Source organism: Polypterus senegalus, chromosome 15, assembly GCF_016835505.1.
Source record: "Polypterus senegalus isolate Bchr_013 chromosome 15, ASM1683550v1, whole genome shotgun sequence".
Taxonomy (NCBI): Eukaryota; Metazoa; Chordata; class Cladistia; order Polypteriformes; family Polypteridae; genus Polypterus; species Polypterus senegalus.
The window spans coordinates 59,382,979-59,406,989 of record NC_053168.1 but is presented as its reverse complement, the minus strand read 5'-3'; the positions used below and the strand labels follow the sequence as shown (position 1 = coordinate 59,406,989).

General features: G+C 36.4%; 1 protein-coding gene across 1 annotated transcript in view; it reads right to left on the bottom strand.

Moving 5' to 3' along the window:
• The window catches only part of dgkb (diacylglycerol kinase, beta), a 738,105-nt gene that overhangs the window by 530,783 nt on the left and 183,311 nt on the right, over positions 1–24,011 (bottom strand). Inside the window, exon 6 of the mRNA XM_039736618.1 lies at positions 23,734–23,877. Coding sequence (XP_039592552.1) covers positions 23,734–23,877 — 144 coding nt within the window. The remainder of the gene's footprint in view (positions 1–23,733; positions 23,878–24,011) is intronic.

Below are 24,011 nucleotides of genomic sequence, written 5' to 3'. Positions count from 1 at the left end.
GCGATACACGTGCAGAGAAAGGTAAAAAATATGAAAGCAGTAAAATTCGAAAGCATTTTAGCGTCCCAGCCAGGTTAAAGCCTTTTTTGTTTTAAGTGACTGTTAGGTCCGATTGAGGGAGGGCAGAGTACAGCACGGAAAACTGATAGCGGGGTATTGATTGATGCAGTAAGGGGGGGCGAGACCCGGGGGATGAGGGCTTGGAGAGGGTGCTAGAAAGTTGTGTTTGTGACACTTTATTACATCAGTCGCTACTGTATCAAAAAAAGATAGTAAAGATCACATTAGTGTAAACAAAAGGAAATCAATCATCAGGACCAGGTGTATTTAAAAAAATAGCAGGACAAAGCGAAGTCAGAAATGAAAGGCAAAGAGCAGAAAACAAAGTCTTTTTGCCTTTGCATCATTCAATGCACAAAACCTAGATTTACACAGTAATGGACAATATGCTATAAAAATCTGTGGTCCCGCAACAGTTAAAGCAACGACAAGTTTAATTTCAAAGAAAACGCAATTCGGTCAGGTGTATATTTATGATCACGGAGAAGCGATCACAATGCGAGCAGCAGAGGCATGAAATGGCAAAAAGGACAGCGGCTGTACAGGCTTTAAAATGATCGATGGGCAATGCGACAGCAGCTGCCCCCTTCACAACACAAGCAGCGTTATACGTCCTGGGAGAAAGAGATTTAACCACGCCCAGGGCCGGAAATAAAGGACAAGTATTGTTTTTACAACATCACACGAGACAAGGCAGTGAGCCATTATTTAAAACAAGTCCACGGACATCTAACCTAGCAGTTGCTGGATTGCTTATGGCAGACACGCATCATGTGCACCCAGCTCTTAAAACAATGACATGATACAAGCAGAACAGGCAGCTTTCCAGCAGCACAAAGACAGCAGATGATCCGACCATATCTCCTTAGCGTGTGTTCAGCCACACCCCTTCACAATGCGAGCAGCGTTATACGTCCTGCGAGAAAGAGATGTAACCATGCCCGGGGCCAAAAATAAAGGACAAGTATTGTTTTTACAAATGTTTTTAAAGTACAAGTGAAAATAATGCATATGTAACAATTCCCATGATAATAACAATCTCTTTAAATTGTATATTGGGGGTGGGCGAGTGAAGCGAGCAGGGGGCGGAGCCTCCTAGTCTTATATATTAACATCTATGTGTGAAAGTGTGTGTCTCTGTCTGTCTGGCCCAGAAGTGCGAAGCTACAGCAATGAAGCTGAAAGAGCCAGAATGCCGACCCCAAATTAATGAGTTGGAGACAAACTCGATTAACTGCTGATAGACAAGGGGGGTGAGCACGTCCGCAAAACAAAACCGCCGACTCTGGATTTCAATTTTTTTTTCTGACAATTGGAATAGCTTCTAGGAGCTCGGGCTTTTTACAGCACAGGCTTACACAGCTATTACTGTATAATAATAAAATGTGGAAATTTTCAATGGGATGAAAACTTTTTATAGGCACTGTATATTTACATTAAATTCACAACACAGAAGTAAAGACCAATATCAGAGGTAGAGTGCCTGTTGTTTTAGCGTCCATCTGTAAGTGGATTTCCACTTAAAAGAGATTACATGATCACAAATATATATAATCTTCTTCTTCTTTTGGCTGCTCCTGTTACGGGACACCATAGCAAATCATCTTCCTCCATATCTCCCTTTCCCCTAAAAAAGGAAATTAAGCCATCCAAATATTCAGAAGGGGAACTGTTTCATTCTGCAAAATCCAGGGCTATTGCTATTGTTACCTATTTCGGTATTCCCAAATAGATTTTAACTGCTCATGGACCCCCTTTAACATTAAAAAATATTTGCTGATACATACATTTATTTATTCATTTGCCTGTTTGTTTTTACCTATGTAGGTAGCACATCTGTTGATAACACCCAATGAAACTGCCCAGTAAAATAAGTTATCTAAAATTTAAAAAATGTGCTTAGTGGTTTGAATATGGAAAAATCTGAGATGTTGTTACTCAGTTTCTTTATTGTAGTTGCACTCTAGGAGGTTTCTAAATTTCCCTTATATTTGCCTTTTCCCTATTAGGACTGTGAACAGTTTGGAAGCATTTTAATGTGTTTTCATAAATTGAATTACTGCAAACACATGAAAGCTATACATAAGAACATTTTGAAAAATGAAAGCAAAAACAGGTCAAAGCTCAGGTATCAAAACACTAAAACACTAACTCAAAATGGTGGCCAAATGGTACATGCCATCATCTGGGTTCTTTCCTTTTTATTCACCCCAATACCAACACCAACATCAACATGTGACTGCTGTGTATGAGTACCTGAACAAAAGAATGAGATAAGAGGTGTCATGACAAAAGCAAGGGCATATGGGGCTCAGCCTCAGCCAATTCATTACAAATACAAGGCACACTTCCCTTTACGGGGCTATAAATGCAAGGTCACTAAACAGTTCTTATTATGTAGAATGGTCCTTATTTGATGTTACCTTTAATGATAGGTCTAGTTTAAGATAGCAATTTCTAATGTCATGTTGTTCTTTTTTGTCTTTTGTGATAAACGTAGGCTCACTAAGATGTGTGTGCTGCTCATCTTTGCTTTTGGTAATGAGAAAAGTGGGCTTCCATGTGCTTTGATCTAACCCCCCCCCCTACCAATACCTCTTTTATCCTGTCCCTCAAAATCATCAATTAAAGGGCTCATTGAAGAAAGAGACAGGTGCAGGACAGTGAAAAATTGGTTAAGGGGGTTTAACCTTTCAAGTTTTCAGACATCATTCGAAATGACTGTTTAGATCAGATAAGATTCACTCCAAGCACTTGGTTATTGCCACTGCCTGTTGTCATTGCCTAGGGAGGAGACATGACTCGATATACTTCATTGACTGAACATGTGCCCGTCCTTCTGTGAATCACCTCAGCTGTAAAATCTGCCTGCCCACTCACGTCAGATTGGCAACTGGCTTGAAAACTACTCCATAATTTGTCTCAGATTCCTGTGAATAATATGACAGTCTATGTCACCAACATAGCTGGATGTTTTTGGACTCCCTGGTTTGCCGAGCTTGGAGCTGTCATGTGCAAGTCTGTGCTTTTCTCCTGGATCTTCTGTGACAGTAATACTGAAGTCAATACTAGAGGACTGCAGAAGAATATTTTATTAATTATCGTACCAAGTCATTTGTACTATAGTTTCTATTGTGATATCATTGTTTAAGGTCAAATATGGAAAAAAAATAATTATGTTGTCTTTGAGATATATGGCAATAAAGCAACTAACTAGAAAAAATAAACTAAAAGCTGCCTTTTTCTCTCTGGCTATGTCTAAATTCTGCATTTATTGTAAGTACAGTATGTATATCTCTGTACTGTATATGAAAAAGAAGTAAAACTATTTCTGACACACACCATTCAGAGAGACAAATTCTTTTCAACATAGATCAATCAGAAGAGCCTCATTAGAGAATAGCAGTCTGCAGATACAAAGTGGGAGGCAGTGGCAACAAAATAGGCAGTCAAACTGCTGAAATACTATCTGCCATGGACAGAGTTCGACTTGCGTGTGACTGACTGTACCCCAGTAAAATGAAGGGCCAATTACAAAGATGTCATTATGGTTTTTCTCAGCCTAAAGTATGAAGAACAAACTACAGATGTTGTTCCTGCCTTGTACCCGATGATTGCTTGGATAGGCTCCAGATGCCTCCCAAAACCTGCCCTGGATAAGCAGTTTAACAAAATGGATGGTTGTTATGGTTGTCTCTCAAGTTCATAGCCTCACGGTAGGCATCTTTCTAAACCTCAGATTGGAGCTAATGGAGATTTATGGCCATTAAAATTGAATAGAAATGGCAAAACCATACTGAAGAAAGACATGCAATTGATGGACAGCAATGCTTCATTCACTCTGATCAGATTTAAATAGTATAGCTCTGTAGTCACGTCGCTTGCCTGAATGTGAGAAACAGGTAGATGTCTTGGAGGAGGAAAGGAAAAGAAATGCAGTTTATGTGATGAAGGCACTTTAGAAGTGTTTTTTTTTTTTTTGGTACTCGAGAACTGTAAATATTCTGTGTAAAAAAAAAAAATTAACCAAAATGAATATTTCAGCAAAGATGTAGTTTTGGATATATAAAGAGTTTACAGGGTCTCCCTGCATCTACCCAAGCTTTCTCCAAGCATTCAGATTTTCACCCGTATCTCAAAAATGTGGATTTTAAATGGATTGGATTCTCCAAATTGTTCTTTTGTGAGTCACTGTGCATATGCCTAAATTAAGATTGATTTAACATCCCAGGAGCATGTAATAAAATAAATGCATTTGAAAAATCAATGGCTGGATGAATAATCCTGAAATAAATTACAATGGAAAAGGTATAAATTAAAGTGTAGTTGTCTGAAAATTAAAAGTGTATTGAATTCATACAGTTTTCTAATTAAATTAATATTTTATGTGTAACTGAGAGTTAAATGAACAATTAAAACTTGTAAATCACAATGAGAGGGGTTAGTTAAATTAGCTCAATTTGTATATGAAAGATGAAGTATGAAACATTGCCAGTAGATGGCAGTCAAAGCCTATGAACAATAAATAATAACTGTTGTGTGGTTGATACCATGTTTTTGGTTTGACTGCAATATTTTAATATTATCTATGGAATACTTCATTGTAAATGTGATCCTTTGCAGCTGTGATTTATTTAGGTAATGTTATTTCATGGAAAGGAATATTCATAGAATTTACAATATAGATAAGCATATATTTAAATATTAAAATGTGATAATAAAAAGGCAACAGTGCATAATGAAATCTAGACTTTTTTTTAAAGTTGCACCTTCATTTTCATGTCTTTCACCTTACACTTCAAATCATCAGCTTAGATCTTCAAATGAGTGTCTGCTTAAAATTTCAAGAGCTAAACTTAACAGAAATTGTTAGGCAGCCTTCTGCTGTTATGCACCTAAAATCTGGAATAGCTTACTGGTACAAATTCGCCAGGCTAATACAGAGGAGCACTTTAAAAAACTGCTAAAAACTCATTATATTAGCATGGCTTTCTCATAGCTTCATTTTAGTTTAATCCTGATACTCTGTATATGCATTTAATTATCAATATCATTCCTGGTGGCGTCATAATCTGTAATAACACCTACTTTCTCTGCTGGCGATCTGCGCCACCACCACCTAATCAAAGCACTGTGATGTCCTTACATTGATGGATTAAAGGCCAGAAGTCCACATGACTGTCATCATCAAGTTCTTCCATGTGAACCCTGAATACCATGAGGACTAATTGTGAGGTCATTTGTGTTAGGTAGAATGCCTAGAGGGGGCTGGGTGGTCTTATGGCCTGGAACTCCTGCAGATTTTATTTTTTTTCTCCAGCCATCTGGAGTTTTTTTGTTTTTTTTCTGTTCTCCCTGGCCAGCGGAGCTTACTTTTACTCTAAGTTAATTAGAGTTCCATAATTCTATTACCTAATTTATTTTTTGTTTCTCTTTCTTCATTATGTAAAGCGCTTTGAGTTACATCATTTGTATGAAAATGTGCTATATAAATAAATGTTGTTCATTGTGCCATGGCTATGATACAATCATCAACCACACACAGAAGTGGGAAAAGATGAAATAGAACTGCTATGATACAAGATGAAGAAGCGATCCCCTCTCTGATTCTTATGCTGAAAAAAGCAATGTTACTCTTATTACAAACAATATCGGAGTACTAAATAAACCCGATTCATTTCTTTCAATAACATTGTCATTTTCTTCTTTTTAGTTAGTTCACATCTAAAAGTCATTAAATGGGAAAAATGAAAACATACATGTGAAATAGATGGGACAGCATAAAAATACATTGACATCTTACCAGTAGTTAACACAGAAAACAAAAACTAAATAAACATCTGTGTGCACATCTAAATAAATCTAAGAATAGAACTAATGTATAACTACACTTATAGTTTAAGAAAAATTTAATAACCACACACCATGTCCACTGCATTTTCTACAGTTTCCAACAGATAGATAAAAAGATCTGCTATGGGAAAAATAGGAGGATGTTCAAGTCATGCTAAAGAAAACAGAAAAGCTGCTAAATCTTGTTCACCTAGTGTTGTACAATTTTATTCAGACTGAGTACGTATTCTCAGAACTGCTTAATCCAATTCAAAGCTGCAAGGGGACGGAGCCTACCCTATTAGGTTTGTGTGCAGGGTAGGAAATAACCCCTTTGCAATGCTTACATCTGCATGGGACTAATTTAGAATTGTCTGGTAACTTTCGATGTACATCTTGAGAGTATGGGAAGAATTCCAGAAAAAATCCATACAAACATGTGGAGAGCATGGCAAACCCTAGACAGGAAACAAACTGTCATGTTGTTCCAAACCAGGATGTCGGATCCATGAGATTTTAGGACTAACCCCTGCATCACAGTGCAATTCTAGCATATATATCATTGCTGAATTATACTGTACTAAGCTATACAAAAAAGAATTTTGAAAGTTGAGTTTTCATCAGCTTTGCTTATTTTATACTTTACAAGACCTCTTGTACATATGAAAGTTGAAATATAAAGGAAAAATACTGAAATCCGGGACCTGAAAACAGTGCAAAAGATGTAATCTTCTAAGTCCATTCAACAAAAATCTGCTTTAAATTATGCTATCACAGGAAACCCCTTCGTATACTACGAAGCCAAGTAGTTTCAAGGTGCCTTTTACACTTCTTCCTTACAGGAATGATGGATATTCACTCTCTAAAATAAACTGGGCAGTGAAATCTTACAGTTGCTGTGGAAAAGAGGATGGTAGAAAAAATGAATGCCATCATGAAAAATCCCCTCCAGGTGGCGCTCTCTTATAGCACTTTTAGCCACAGACTCATTCCACCACTGTGTGCTAAGAAGAGCCTCTGGGGTTTTTTTCTACTCACTGCTACTTCCTCCCAACATACTCTTCAAATGCATTGTTAAATATTAGTGCAATATTCATTTATTTATTTGTTTGTTTACTGACTGACTGTATTATTCATTCTATCTGTCTGTATCTTTGTTTTTTTATATTACTGCTACAATATGCATCTGACCTTCCCCATGGGATTAATAAATTTAATCTAATGTAATCTAAATGGGAAAGTCAGACTAGACAGGGAAGACTAAAGGAAGCAGAAAGGATAGAAATATTATAAAATGCACCCTCAGGTAAGTTTCACAAAACACTGTAAATAGATTGCTTTAGGTTATAAATAACTTTGTGTATTGGGAAAACAAGTTATTTCTTTATTTTTTACTTTTTATAAAATTAAAATAGTAACAATTTACAAGAGGTAAAGTAATACCTGAAAATAAGTAACAGTCACCTCTAGAGCTAGGTTGTTTCAATAAAGGATGGGACTCATCAGGGCATGGGTCAGAGTTCCTTGAATAGGCAAACATCTTACATTTAGGGTTCTTGGTTCACATTATGGGAAGTATGCAACAGAAAAACCTCCATGGTTTCTTGTGCCTTCAATTCAAAAGTGGGGCTTGGGGATACTAGCACTGTCAAAGTGTGCCGTAATTGAATGACAAGCCTTTTAGATACCATTTCTGACCAAGGTAGTAGCTATTAGTTGGGGTTAGCAGGTCCACCCTGCCAGTGGCAGTGAGATATTATAGTAAGAGGTGAGAGAATAGAACCATGTGGTTTAGAGCTTTCAATCGAGTGCCCCCTCGCCTCTTGAACTCTCTCCCACAAAAATTCATAATATTGACTCTCTTCCTACCTTTAAATCTCATCTTTAAACACATCTTTTTAAGCTGGCTTATTCTGTCTGATAATTTTAGCTGATAAATTTAAATTTAATTTTAATATATATTAATTTTATGTTGTGACTATTGATATTAATGTGCTCTGTAAGGTGTCCTTGTGTGCATTGAAAGGTGCCTATAAATAAAATAAATTATTATTATTATTATTATTATTATTATTATTACAGAATTTGAAACATTCAGATGGACAGTCCATTCATCCCAATAAATCTTGCCAGTTCTGTCCACCTAATTTCTACAAAATAACATCAAGTTGAGTTTTGAAGGTCCTTAAAGGCCTACTGTCTTACAAAACTACTTGGTAATTTATTCCATGTGTATACGGTTTACTATGTGATGAAAAACATTCTAGGATTGGTGAGATTTACCAATAAGAAGTTTCCATTTATTTTTTCCATTGTTGTTGAACTAATTGTAAATTAACCACCTGGATCCATTATATAATAATCTACTTGCATAATTTTTAAAATTACAACCTCTTAATCTCAGTTTGCTTAAACATTCAACTCCTTTAATCTTTCCTCATATTTCAATCTCCTCGATCGTTCCTCCTGATTTCCTGCAATCAGTCTAGTCGCTCTTCTCTGGACTTGTTTTAGCGCTGCTATTTCTTTTTTGTAACCCAGAGACCAAAACTGCACACAGTACTCCAACTGAGGCCTCACCTGTATATTATAAAGCTTAGATGGCATAACATTCTTAGAGTTGCACTCTACACATTGTGCTATATATCCTGGCTTATAAACGCTGTGTGCAATCTGGCAGTGATAAGTTCACTATGATTACTAAATCCTTCTCATAAGGTGTACTTTCGATTTTCAGACCTCCCATTACTCAAAGCTCACATTTCAACTTGGAATGTGTAATACCTTACATTTCATCTGCCACAAATCTACTCAAGCCTTTATATTGCCCAAATACCTCTGTGATGCTCCAGTGGATTAAAGATTACCTTCCAATCCACCTAGTTTAGTATCATTTGGAAATTTAACAAGCTTGCTAGTTGTATTCCTATCCAGATCATTTATATATATTAAAAACAGCAACCATCCCAGCACTGACCCTTGAAGCACACCACGTTTAGCATCACCTACTTTTTACAAGGTTCCTCACACCATAAAACTTTGTTTCTTGTGGTATAACCTAACATTTGCACCCATCCTTACACTGCTAGTATGAGACAGTTTATGGGCAAGTGAGGTGTGATGAGAGAGAGCCTCCTCACCTGAAAAATAGCAATTTGACCCTGTTTAGAGAAGTCCAACATGGCTTCTCCTAGCCTCATTTGGTTTTCTTCAGTACTTTTCTATTCTTACTTTGATTGTCCCTATATTGTTTGTCTTTGTCAAATAAACTACATTTTTTCTTTGTAAAGTTTTAGGCCTTAGCACTTTTTGTTCTATATATTGGGGTGACACACATAAGTGCACCTTATCAAAGTACAGTTAATCCTAATAAATAGCTGGCTCATCAGAATTCATAATGAGTGTTGTAGAACCTGGAATTAATTAAAAATAGTCTAATAAACATATATACAGTGGAACCTCGGTTTGCGAGCATAATTCGTCCTGGAAACGTGCTCGTAGTCCAAAGCACTCGTATATCAAAGTGAATTTCCCCATAAGAAATAATGGAAGCTCAGATGATTCGTTCCACAACCCAAAACTATTCATATAAAAATGATTAATACAAAATATAAAGTAAAAATACATAAAACAAATTAACCTGCACTTTACCTTTAAAAAGAATCATAGCTGGTGTGAGTGAGTTTCTAAACTCTTGTGGGATTCCACCCAACGGAACAACACGCGGAAGAGTGTCCCAAAGGAATCGCGTCTCCTAGCGCTGTAGCAGATCGCCATATAAGGGTATTCAAAAAGATGGCAGACATGCTGTAATCGTCTGCCGTAGATGGGTGATACAAGGAACATTATAAAGATCCCACTACAATAAATAACCACGCTGTTGCTGTTTCAAGCTGAATAAAGCTGGTGTTGTTAAAGTACAACACCAAGACGGGGACTCACACTTCACAGCACACACACACACACAGGCACAATGCTGTAGTAAACAGTATACGCTCGTACGGCTATTGACTATATGAGTGAGGCACGCAAACTCAGACGGAGAATAGGAGATGATTGCCCTCAAGAGAAGAGAGAGAGCCGGGCGCGAGCGAGCGAGATAAGGAGAGAGAGTGAGAGGCAGGCGGCAGCGAGATAAGGAGAGAGAGAGAGACGCGCGAGCGAGAGAGAAGAACAATCTGCTCAGTTGTGATCACATGACGCTCAGCAGAAAAAGTGTATTTATACTACTCGTATTGCAAGGCATCGCTCGTTTATCAAGTCAAAATTTATTAAAAAATTTAGCTCGTCTTGCAAAACACTCGTAAACCAAGATACTCGCAAACCGAGGTTCCACTGTACCACAAACATGAGTTAGTCAAATACAGAATATATGGACTGCTGTTGTTCTTTGGAATATTTGTGGGAAACAAAATCCTACATAGAAACCAGCATGTAAACAAAAATTCAGTCTGATTTCTCAGAAACCAGATTGCTAATATTATTTGTATTTAAACCATTCTCAATCTTTCAAAAATGAATTAATGACACAGAGGTTTCAATGAAAAATATAGAGACCTTGACTAAATACTGTATGTCAAGAGGATTTTTACCAAAGTACATAAAAATCTGAAAAATTTACCAGCCTGGGTAAAAGATTAAAATGCAACTGTCAGACAGAACAAAAAATCTTTTAATTGTATTGATCTGTCCTTTAATTTACTGAACCTGCTTAACTGAATTGAAACCTATCATACTTTAATCTATGTTCATGTACTTTTAGAGTCACTAATCAGTTTAAAGGCAAGGACTAAGTGTGAGAGGCCCTGGAGTTTATTCTGCTATGGCTGTATGGCTGGCTCCAGCAATAATGAAGTCTGAGATGCCAACATAGATTTTGCTGATATAGTATTTGTCACAATGACTTTGATTGTCCCCGAAGTAAATAATTAAAAATAAAATCTCTGTAGAACATTTTGAGGAAGATAAAGACAAACAATTCATCAAGATAAATGCAATGTGTACTGTAGAGTTAGCGGTGCAAAAGATTAAAGAGGAAATATCACAACTAAAATGTCAGAGATTGAGACAAAATCTGTGCTTTGTCTGTTTTTACTGAAAACTAATTAAAAGATCTCAGCCAAATCAATTTTTCTTGTATTTTTTCATAACATGTTTCATATATTGCTCTATGCTTATCTTAAGCACTGGTGTTTGAATAACTGCTGTTGATGTTTATTATTTTATGAATATAAATCTCTACTTTTTCTTCTGGGGTTTTTAAATATGATCTTTTTGATTTTTCATATGAAGGAAAATATGTAACACTTGAAGCAAGTATGACAAAGGGTAAACTAATAGGAGAAGTTCTTCTTTGGATTTATACCAATTTCGATTTCTCTTCTTATATTACAGTATACGCTACCATGGCTGTCCGTTTGTCTGTCTAGGATTTTAAATCACCTGTAGCTCGCAAACCATTTGAACTATTGACCTGAAATTTGGTCCACATATACTACATGATCTCTACTATCAGCTTTCAGGGTGATGATTGACCTCTAAGGTTATTCCTATTTTTATTTTATTTTATTGTAGAATCAGCTCTTGCCAGCAGGGCGGCCATGCGGCACATGTGCACCGGCGCCATTCTCATTCCTACCACCTTCGCCGTCACTTCCCCTGCCTCTTCATATCATAAATCATGGCACTTAAGTGAAAAATTAAGGAAAACGTACTAAGTAATTGCAACACAAACACTGACTTAATCAGTTTTAATGCAAAAAGATACCGACGAAAGAAGAGAAGAAGCGGGCCACTATGGTGGAGAAAAGAAGAGTTGCTCAGACAGCAGCAAGTGTATCAACCTATGAGCAAATGAATGCTAAACATACAGAGAAAGAGTAGGAAAACTATTAATGCTCAAGTCAAGTGGTGCAGTGCACCGTTACCATTTATAAAATAATAATATTTAATCCTACTGGATCTATATGAGATTGCAAGTTTTTCCATATGGAATGGTATAATGAAATTACTTTTATTGTGAATTGTGTATTTTTTGGATGTGGGCTAGCATTTAAATGTATTTTTCAGTATTTGACCATTGATCTAGACTTGTTCGTCATGAGGATTGCACTGTTGTATCTAGTATCCCAGTTAAGAGGTTGTCATTTAAGGTTTTCCATAAGTATTGACTCCAGAAATATACAAATAATTTGTATGTCATTGAGGTAAACACAAACACTTTTCTTGTCCAGTTTGTGTCTTGGTCATGAGGGCTGGATTTAGTCTAAGTCTCCAGGTCAAACATCAAAATTGCATTAGCAAAGACAAGAAGTACATACTTTCAGTTAATGTCCAGCTTTCTGACTCTGTTTATCATAGTTATTTATATATATTACATTAGCTTATTAGTGTTTCAAAATACTGACCACTAGGGTACATTTTCTTGTTGAGGTACTGGGCAATACATCGTCTTTCTGTAGCTTTTAGACAAGATGTTTCATTAAATATTTTTAACATTTTTTCTGCAATTAAGCATAGGTTAGGAGTACACAATAGTACCCCATTCTTTTAAGGCCAGCACCAGATGGGTAACACTCTATTATGATAAGGGACGGAGCAACACTTTATTATTATATGCAGGGTTTTAAGATGAAAGAGTGTGCTTTTTGTCAATGGGCATTTCTTGGGCCATATGAAGTTGGTTGAATGATATATTCATTTGTTGACTGACGCGTTCATCAGATATTGCAAAGGTGTCTAACTAATAAAATACCACTTTATCTGCTGCTATTTTTTTTAACATTTTGTTGACAGTTGTTTGGAGTAAATTCCACACTTTTAATATACTGTGCTGTAATCGACGTTGGTATCCTTTTAACGCAATGTGCCCCAACAACGAGTAGTGCTAGCTTGATCCTACAGAAAAGAGGTAATGGCATTAACATTTGACATGTTTAAAGTCACAATTTAATCATGAAAGAAAATAATGTTCAGAACTATCTAGTGCAGAATAGGTATAATCTATACTAATAAAAGGCAAAGCCCTCATTGACTGACTCACTCACTCACTCATCACTAATTCTCCAACTTCCCGTGTAGGTAGAAGGCTGAAATTTGGCGGGCTCATTCCTTACAGCTTACTTACAAACGTTAGGCAGGTTTTATTTTGAAATTCTATGCGTAACGGTCATAACTTATGTACATATATACCAGCCATAGCCTGCAGCTCGGTCGGCGTGTGAGGCGGAGTTGCGTCCTTCATCGTCACGCCTCCCACGTAATTGAGTGCCTGCCCATATAAGGCCGTACGTCAGCGGCAAGCCAAAAGAAACACTCTGCTGCTAAATATTCGCAAGCAAATCCATTCATAAGTGCAGCTACTGCGGAAACAAAGCACGGTGTAAACCTTAAGTTTAAATTAATTTCATAGACAGGCTGCCGATATTCACGAGATACAAGTTTAATGACAGGACGCAGGGGTATAAATGAGACTTTTCATCACTTTGTAACGGAGTTAAAATTGCTGGTGAAGGACTGTGCTTATGCAAACTAAGATGAAATGGTCAGCGATAAAATAGTGTTTGGCACAAACTCAGCAAAAGTGCGACAGAAACTTTTAAGTGGCGGGTCTGAGCTAACATTAAATAAAGCCGTGGACATCGCAAGATTGCACGAGATAGCACAAGCACAGCTAAGAAGCTTTGATGCATGTACTCCGAGTGGCTCACGTGAACTGACTTTGCAGGAATGGGAAAGGTAAACCCGTGCATGCAGTGTGTGATGTCTCAGACACACTACTTCTCCACTGCGAAGCGCGGGTATCTGAGCTAACATTAAATAAAGCTGTGGACATTGTGAGATCGCACGAGATAGCACAAGCACAGCTGAGAAGCTTTGATGCATGTACTCCAAGTGGCTCACATGAACTGACTTTGCAGGACTGGGAAAGGTAAACCCGTGCATGCAGTGTGTGATGTCTCAGACACACTACTTCTCCGCTGCAAAGCGCGTGTATTTTGCTAGTGAGAAATAAAAGATAAAACAGTAGACTGGAAAATGGTATAGCAAGCAATACTACATTAAATCAAAAAATTACATGCCCGAAATAAAGTCAAAATAAGAAATAATTTACAGTTCTCTGTGCGATTAAATATTTTCTAACAACCATTAACCATTTCAGGGATAATACAGTGGATGGTGGATTGGGCAAAATTTAGTTTTAAAAAGCTTAATGTTATGCTATGAGCTCTTGTTTAAAATTTTCGTTTAATGTAACATTGCTGCATTGCTTAAACTCTACAGTACATTTACAGTAACAGCTTAAAAGTTTACAGTCTAAAGATTACATTTCTTTATTTCTTCTCCACAGTCCTGGAATTAGTCTCGGAGCTCTCCTTAAGTAGTATGTTGTCTGTATTATTATGAAAGGAATTATAATTATTGACCTCCATTTACTCCAAAACATTCAAAATCCAAATTTTGTCAAGGTCAGTCTGTCAACTTTAGCTAAACATGTTTGCTAATCCTTTTTATTCAGAGATCTTTGAATCATTTATTTAAATTAAAACAGGCAAAAACCTGTATTTGTCATCATTTAAATTAAAGAATGTTTCTGTTCTATAACCCATTAATTTGTCAACCATTTTCACAAGGTACCCTCAACACATGCCACATGCAGTTTAATGTTTAGTTTCTCATTGTAAGCAATATCATATATAATTTTTGATTTGTTATAAAACTTCAGACTTGTCTTTTTTGATACTGTAACCCTGCATGCCAGAAATACTTGGCTGTCCGGAAAGTCACTCATCTCCAAGAAAAGCCGTGCTCATGCAACACAATTCTATTTTGACTTCTGTTAAAGTTAATTTCACAAAATCTAAACACAAAAATAGGAGAAAGGTTAGCCGTTCTCATGTTTTGAAGGTAGATGGGTTTTATTTGTGTTTTCATGCAAAATGAGTCTAAATAGTTAGTAAAGCTGTTTCTTCTTGTTATACAAGCCATGAACCAGTGCTTAACGGTTGACTAACAATTCCTTATGTCACCTTTACCCAGTTTTATGCTCTTTTCTAATTATCCAAAACCATTTAAATTAATGTAAAATAAATGATGTGTTGTTCTGTGTACTGTATAGCCTGTTGTTAATCCTGTCATTAATAAATTACTAATGTACAATATCTTCCCACATCCTTTTGTCTACTGGATGATCATCGATAACAGTCATCTTCATCAGACTAAAGCCTAGATGCTCACTTTAAAACTAACTAGTTAAAACGTAATATAAGGCACATGATCAGAAGTACAGTATTGGGGTATCTGAAATGTGCTGGTAAGTCTTCAGATACAATGACTTTACATCCTGTTGCTTTTAATAAGTCAAATATTGCTTAGAAAAAAGGTTTAAATGCTAACTGGGGCTATATGTGATTAATGTTATATGCAGAAAATAAAATCTATGTTGAATACAGAAATATATCAATACTTATCTTGGTCCTCTGGCACAGGGTTAACACTGCAAAGTAAAACTCCATCTTGGCTGCTATTTTTGTGGAGCTTGCTTGCTTTGCTCTTTCTGTATGTGCTTGCAGCAGGTATTCCATTTTTCTCTGGCATCCCAAATGCATGAAGTTTAAGTTGATTGCTGGCGTTAAATTGGCCTGGAAATACTGAATTCAAGTGTTTCTGTGTGTGTGTGTGTGTGTGCGCGCTATACAGTGCAACCCCATTCAGGGGTTGGCATTTGCGTAGTGCTCAGTACTTCCAGAATGTGCCACAACTCCTCACAAATCTGTAATTAGTGAGTTTGGAAAACTGATAAATTAATAGCTTAGAACATTATTCAAAGCTTTTCAGTCATATTAAAGAACAAGCTGCTAGGGTATAACTTTGCAATTTCCTCCAATTCCAACAAGCCTTACTGTTTGAAATAAGTGGGCTGTGAAAAGGGGTGGATCGGTTTTACCTCTAGCTTAATGAAAACTTTTCTGTTTGTGCACATTTAAAAAAATCTGTCATTTGAAAGTTAACAAGTGACTGTACTGATTACAGTAAACAAAGATTACTCAAGCATGTACAGTAACTCATTTTTCATAACATATTGCAGGCTGCACTATGGTATATCCCTTTAAGTCATCTCTGCTTGCCAGCACCCTGCTGGCAAACAGAAACACTACTTTATGGAAAAAAAACTTCAAAAAAGACATTAACGAAAAAAAATGAAGAAGCAATCCAAGGGCCATCTTTGTTTCAGTAAAGATTCAAATGAAGCAAGTAAGTCCTGTGCTTAGAGAGTATAAAGATTGCTGTTGCACTCAGACACATCAAAACAGGGATGCATATGAAGCAGACCATGGAATGGCTCCACTTATGGTTTTAGTACTCCTTCTAGTCAGGTCTTAGGGAGTGTGCAAATCCTTAAAATCATTATGAAACAACCATACATAGACGATAATGAAATGCCATAACGACTCAAGAACATGTGGATTACTCTCCACTCCTGTCTATTTCTATAACGGAGAGTAAAGGAATACCACAAAAAAAAGAATTGGATTTTTTTTTAATGTATACTTTTGTATCTGTTACTTACCCCACATTGTTTGTTTGTTGCAATATGTGGTAAATAAATTAAAAAATATAAACTACATTTAGGCGGCATATTGCACTGGAGCAAACAAGAATTTCACACATTATATTAAACTTCAACTTGAAATATTTGCTATTCCTTGCAGATATCATACAGTATGTTGGTATTGTTTACACATGTTTGGCAGTTTTCTTTAAAATGTATACCTTGCTCTTCTGTTTGACACAATGTAAATATCTAAATTCAAGTGTGTGTTTTATTTACGGGAAAACATAAAAATAATAATTAATTCCTATGTTGGATCTATATGAGATTTCCAGAGTTTCCATACATGTGTACACAAAAGATCACGGTTATGTGGAACTTATACAGACTTTACATTACATGTGCTGTACAGTTATGATTTTTTTTCTACTGCCTGATGTTAGATTTGAATATATAATGGGAGGTTTGAAACTTAAAAGTACACCTTATGAGAAGGACACAGTAATCTTAATAGAATCTTCACTTTCTACACTGACAGTGTACAGAAGCGATCAAGAAGACAAATAGGATGTTAGATCATATATCATGATATATGGAGTACAAGTCAAGGAGGGCTATGTTTAAATTATATAACATATTAGGAAGGCCTCACCTGGAATGCTGTGTGGAGTTTTAGTCTCCATATTACAAAAAAAGGCATACCAGCGCGATAGAAAGTCCAGAGAAGAGCAATTAAGCTAAATCTGGGACAGAGAGGTATGAGCTATGAGGAAAGATTGAAGGAACTGAACTTTTTTCAGTTTAATCAAACAGATATTAAGAAGTGACATTAAGAGGTGCTATGATCAATATGTTTAAAATTATAAAGGAAATTGGTACAGTGGATAACAGATGTTACTTTAAAATAAATTCTCCGACATAAACACAGGGGAGCAGTTAGCAACTTCTTAAGGGCAGATTTCCCACAGATGATGGGAAGTTTTTCTACACACAAAGAACCACCGACACCTAGAATAAATGACCAAGTATGGTGGAGAGTAGGACTTTAGAAACATTCAGATCTTGATTTGATGTTATTTTGGACAATCTAAGTGAATAGGATGGTCAAGCTTATTGGGCAGAATGGCCTGTTCTCATCACAGTTCTTCTAACATTCCAATGATCTAAAGTGTTTTTGTCTTAATTATGTTCATTACTTTTCACTTTGATATATCTGTTGTCACTAAGCTCCTATACAAATAACATTATCACTACAAAATCCATATTCTTTAAGTTTGACAGATACATCTAGTGTAGCAATGGCTGCCACTAGGATATGCTACCATAAACACAGTGGCAAAAAAGATGTTTAGTGGCTGAATGTTATATATAAGTAAAATTATAAGGTAAGATCTCATTTGTGTAAAATATTACAACAGGGTAAGTAGTTATAACAAATTCTCTAGTCGGTTGATATTTGCAGCTCACATTTTTAAAAAGCCACTGTTAACTGAGTGTGCCTGGGCTGGTTGCGGCCTTTATAACTAACAAAAAAGGCATGTGGCTGTCAGTGCAAACATATTTGAATATTATGTGTGTTACCGCAGTCCCAATTCATTGCCTCAGAACATTTAAAAACAATCCCATAACATTTTATTTTTTTTAAATATGCCTTTTAAAGTTACCTGGGAAAGACATATCTTTCAAAGAACCTGTGGCATTTTTAGTTATTGTCTAGACTGGGTTTTGAGGTGCAAAAATGACAGTAGATTGGATCTATTCTTGTACGCTTGCAATTTCACACTCAAATTCAAAACTGGTAAAGAGAAAAAGTGCAGCTCATGCTACACATCAAATGTGGCAGTGGCTCTTGAGCACAGACAACATTGACCTTAGGCAGCCAGGCTCAGTCCATAGACAAGACAGAAGCAGGTTAGCAGCACTGCATTCAGAAGACTTGAATTGTTTGACGAGGGCCTGTTAGCTTTTCCATGCATACCAGATAAAGTGTTGACCCCTTTGGTTTTCATCACAATCTCAAGCATTTTCCAGTGCATTCTACTGTATCTTTTTTGTAATATGTCTGCATAATAGCAAGGGGTTTACTATTTGAATTTTATATGTAGCATCTGCAAACAGTATGTGAGCCTGCATTGTTAATTCCCACCAAAAAACAACAAACACGAAAGATTAATTTTACCAAAGCCTGCTTCATCAACATCAAGAAACAAACTAGGTTTAATTCTGAAGGATAAAGTAATATAGCAATTGTGTTCGAAAGCTTCTGCTTTTCAAAATATCCATATGTATAACTATGCATTTAAATATTTATAATTTAACAGTGTTGCTCATATTTATCTGGAATGAAAACGCAGACAGACTGATCAGCCACTGCAGGCTATGTTAGTGCATAAGCAGCATTCATCTTTATAATTACTGAGTAAAATATTTAACATAGTATCATTATGTTTTTATTTTCATAAGACTCACAACATTAAATCTGTTTGTACTAGCATTTCCCCTTGAAAGCTTTTAAGAGTTCAACTGCTTCTGCAGTGGCTTAGTGCAATGCCAATTAAAGGATTAATAATGCACCACCACATACAGGTTGTATACAAATGTATCATTTCTTTGTGTTCATATGAATCATTTATGAATGCTTTGAATTCACTTCAGTTTTTTTTTTGCTGGGCACCTCCTTACTCACCAGTACAAGAAAACCATCACATATGATATACCGTTTGACTCATGTTGATGTCTAGTCTAGTTGTACAAGTTATACAAGCTTTTTGGGATTCCCTCCTATTTTAAGCCATTTTTGGACCATACTTTACATCTTTATGATAAAGAGTAAATTACACCTGTATGACAAAGAGTAAACTAATAGGTGCCTCCTGTAAAAATGATCAGAAGGACTTGAAGCATGCCACATCAGCTAACCCCAGGGGTCCAGTTCCCATTGGGATATGAGGCGTCAAAATTTAAATAAAATTTAGACAGGTAATATAGGCATGTGGAATGTCATTTTATGCTATTCTAAGGTTGCTGATTGCAAGTATCATCATATTTGTAGGGACGGTCCACAAAGAACGTTGCCTAGATACTCGCAGAGAGCACAGGGGCTTGCTGACAGACTGGGGTACGTGGCTGGTGCGATGTGAGGGACACGGACGGCAACACTTACCCCGAGGGAGGAAGAGACAGCTCCACAAGAAGACGGTTGTGGGTCCAGCGAGACAGGGAAGCTGCATGAAAGGACCGAGCAAAGCTGGCAGATGAGAAGTGAGGCGTGCCTAGGTCTCAACAACACAAGGAGCCCAGAGTGGAAAAAAAGAACAACGAGGAGACGCTGACAGGGATTCCACGATTTGACAAAACTTCTGTTGGGAATCGAGAGTCCGGTGAACAGAGTGCATTGGTGGACAGTTGGACGATTAATAGTTGGGGTAACACAGTGTGCAAACTGGACTCTGCACCACTAAAGGTTGTATCCTTTAATCCTTGTTTTTAACAGACTTTTAGAGTGTGGACTGTGTGTTTTCCTTTTAAAAAAGGAAATTCTTTCCTGATATTTTTTTTTGATTTTGTTATGTCCGTTTATCTTTTAAATGTACTTTATATTGTCTTGTGTAACAGAAGTTAGTGTTGCTTTTCCTGAAATTACTGTTGTGTCTTTCATTGTGTATTTACTCACCGCCCAATCTGAACAAACCTGTGTGCTATTATTGGTAAGTTTCAAGATTTCCCAGTCTCTTAATAAAACTGGGTGGCGTAGTCGGATATTTTAAAGGTGTCTTGGTTAGATTACCTGTGAGTGTGATCAGACACCTGTCACATACGTACACTATAGAAAGAGACTATTAAAGTGAAGCTCTGCCACACACTTAAATGGGTTAATGCAATGCTACGTTTTGTCAACAGTAGAGGATACTCTTGGTGCATACCATAATCCAGGAAAGTTTCCAATGAGACTAAATAAATATAATAAGGTGATTTATGAAACAATCAGTATAAGAAGATATACCACCAGAAAGAAGTCAAAATTGCAAAACAAAGTAACAAAACAATACACTTGTTGGCATTCAGGCCCCCACCTGGCTGCCTACCTCTAACCAGGATCAAGCACTCCTTTTTTTTCACCTCCAACACCTTCTCTCAAACGTACTGCATATAACCAGTTGTTCAGCTCTCCTTCTGAGTCTAATGTCATTAGTCTTCTAGCTGAGAGTACTTTTTAAGCCCAACCCATAATACTTCTGCTGTTACTTCTGGTCCCAGAGCCAAGAATGATGAGAGACAGCAGGTCAGAGCTCCACCTAGTGGAACCTGCTGTTCTTGCAACCCAAAAAACTTGTCCATAACATGGAGAAGCATTTCAGGCACACCTTAAGGCTCCCTGTTGACACCAAATAGACAGATGGTCATTCTTATCACTTTTTAATAATCTTTGCCTCAACAAATTTAAATATTGCCTTAGAATAGCCACAGGGTTAGGGTTAGGATAAAAGTCAAAATGAAGAATATGTGCAACTAATTTTTAAATAAAAGAAGCTTAAAAGGAGAGAATGAACTATTGCTTTAATCTTTGAATACAGCATGTTTATTAAAAAGTCTGGCTTAATTATTACATTCAAATCAGTATGATTTTTAATATTTAAAACCCTCTCATTTAGTGCTAGCACCATAGGCCTTAATAAATGACTATTTCTTTGTTTATATATCGCCATTGGTTTGGTACTACCATTGCGCTCAGTGCTACTTGGATAGGATCCAAACTCCAAACTGGATTTGAGAGAACTGAGAATGTTATGTCTTTTACAATTTAAATCTCCTACACTGTCGAATGACCAGTAAAGGACAGATATTGTTGGTTTGCATTTATGTTTAATCAGTTTCTATCTTGCCCTGCTTGTGTTATGGCAAATCTGCATTTATACAGTATGTTTATCAGTTCTGTATTTAGTAATTTGAATAATCTAGACTTGTGTTTTAACTGAGAATTGTTCACAGCACTCTGTGCCTGCACTCAGTGAAGAGTACTATACAAAAATAAGATGTAATTGTAATTGTAAATATATGCACAGTCTTGCCACCGAACTTGAACAGAAGCTGTTATAATAAGTAGGACAAGTCATTTTAGAGGTGCATCTACTTACTCAAATTTCCCATAGTGTGTAGTGTTTAGCTGTTCAGCACATTATTATATGGTGATGACAAAGTTGTTGAATTTAGACGCAAAGGGATCTCATGTTCATTTTATTTATTTGAACACGTCTACAGGTGTTATTGAAAAGACTGTATGTTATTTTATATATAGCCTACTTACCAGGCTGTATCACTTTGTTTTTAGCATATAAACGTTAAAACAAGATTGTAGTAAGACTACTGTACTACATTTACCCAGCCATTAACAGTGTACTTATTTCCTTAGTGCATTTCTGAAAAAAAAGACAAAATTTGACTAATAGAACAATGTTTAAAAAAATAATCATGTTGGAATCTTTAAGACCATATGCAAAAAAGATATTCAATTTCAATCATTTTGAAAGTGTTTTGTTTAATCAATGAACTTGCTGCTGTTTGAGCAGAAAGATACTGATCAACACTTTTGAAGAAAAATGATTGCATATATTGTTTGCTGGACTCTGTCACATGACATTGCATATTGTATGATGAGCTACTTTATCAAATCACAGTAATCAAGAGCATTTAGCCTGATCCAGAATAATTTCTTTGCTTCCCTGTTAAATTCCACTGAATTTGTGAAATGCATTTGTCCCATTTAAACTTGTGCAGACAGTGATAGTTATTTTCTCCTGTTAGTGTGTTTTTATTATTTCCATTATTTTGCACAAGTTGTACCAAAAGGCTTTCAGTTTCCTGAAGGATCATATGCTCCCTTTTATGCTGTCTCATTTACACTGTTTAAACATTTCCAAAGTGTCCTCCACAATAAATTTTATAGGCTTTAATTATTGACTCTTTGAGAACTCTGGGGCAAATGCTGTCATGGACCTTTAACTCATTTCTGTTTAGCTCCTTAAGTAATGTATTACCCTCCATCTGAATTATTCTCACCAGCACATTATTGCAGTTACTGACATATTTCATATATCTTAAAGTGAAGATGATCTCAGAAAAATAGATATGTAACACAGATATTTTAAGATTTGATGTCATTTCCCATTAACAGTCTCTCTTAATTTTAAATTACTCAAAACACTTTTTATTCATTTTTACATTATTAGCAATATTTTTCTCAAATGTGTTTGCTAATGTCCAACATATTTTTAAATTGCTGATTTAATCCACTAAATCTAAGGCCACGGCAGGTCAACACATTACCTTTAAAAACACTCTGCATTTATTGCCCTATCCTATCACACCTATCAGCACTTCCTCATCAGTGTTATTGCTTCCAGATTTATTTATATACAGTATTTGTTTTTCTCTTAAATAATGAAGTATGTTGTGAGAGATGGCCGGCAACTCAACGCAGCCCAGGACACCCACAGAGTGGAAGGATGGGGAAAGGCAACTTTTATGGGACACTACTTTCCCCAAGACATCAGATGGCAGCTTCCCTGCAGTGTAGCGGTACCCAGGATTCCCGCAGGGCACCATGGGGCATGTAGTTTTATATCACAGCCCTGCTGGGTACCATGGGTGCCGCCAGGGGCCACTGCGAGAGAACCAGGGGAGTCATATCTCCCCCATAGCCCAGAAGTAGGAAGTCACGAGGATGGAAGCCCTGAAGTACTTCTGGGCTGATTAAAGAACTTAAATTCTCCATCTGACCCAGAAGTGCTGGTTGGTTACATGGACGGAAGAGCAGGAACTATATAAAGGACTGCTGAAGATTCAGCTAGCAAGCCAGAGTCGGGTGGAGGTGGACAAGACTTGCTCGAGGGGGGGTGGAGGAGAAATAGAGAGAATATTGTGCTTGATTTATTATTAATTGCCTGAATTATTGTGGCTGTGGTGCTTAGGGAAACACTGTTTAAAGAAGAAAAGAAATTAAGATCTTCTTGGTGCTTTAACCTGTGTCCCGAGTGTCTGTCAGTTGGGTTAAAAGGTGCAACAGTGCTATCCAGCGTCCACAATGTCTATATTTAAGTTAAAAATATAAGTATGGAAATTAATTCAATTAATTTAACAAAGATGCCATAAATTGATTATATACAGTGCTGATCAAAATTTAGTTAATTTTATATTGTGCAAGTACTTGTAACACTTGTTTAGTGAATAATCTACTATACTTTAAGTAAAAGTTAAGAATGCATTGTGATAGATTAGGATTCATTACATACATTCAAGTTTATCTTCAGGACGACCTCCTTCAAGCAAGGAGAGGTAGCAAATAATATCTTTAAGCTGGACAGTTTTTGGTGGATCTGATTTTGGATGGTAAGGCACTCTTGGAGGAGTTCCATTGCCTTTAATGATCTTCAAGCCTAAAAGATAAACATAATAATCAGTAACATATTATAAATTGTTTCATTTAACAAAGGTTAGTGAACTTTTATTAGTTCAGAATATGTTTTAAAAAAGATGAGCTTACAGTATACACTGGTCTAATTAAACATAA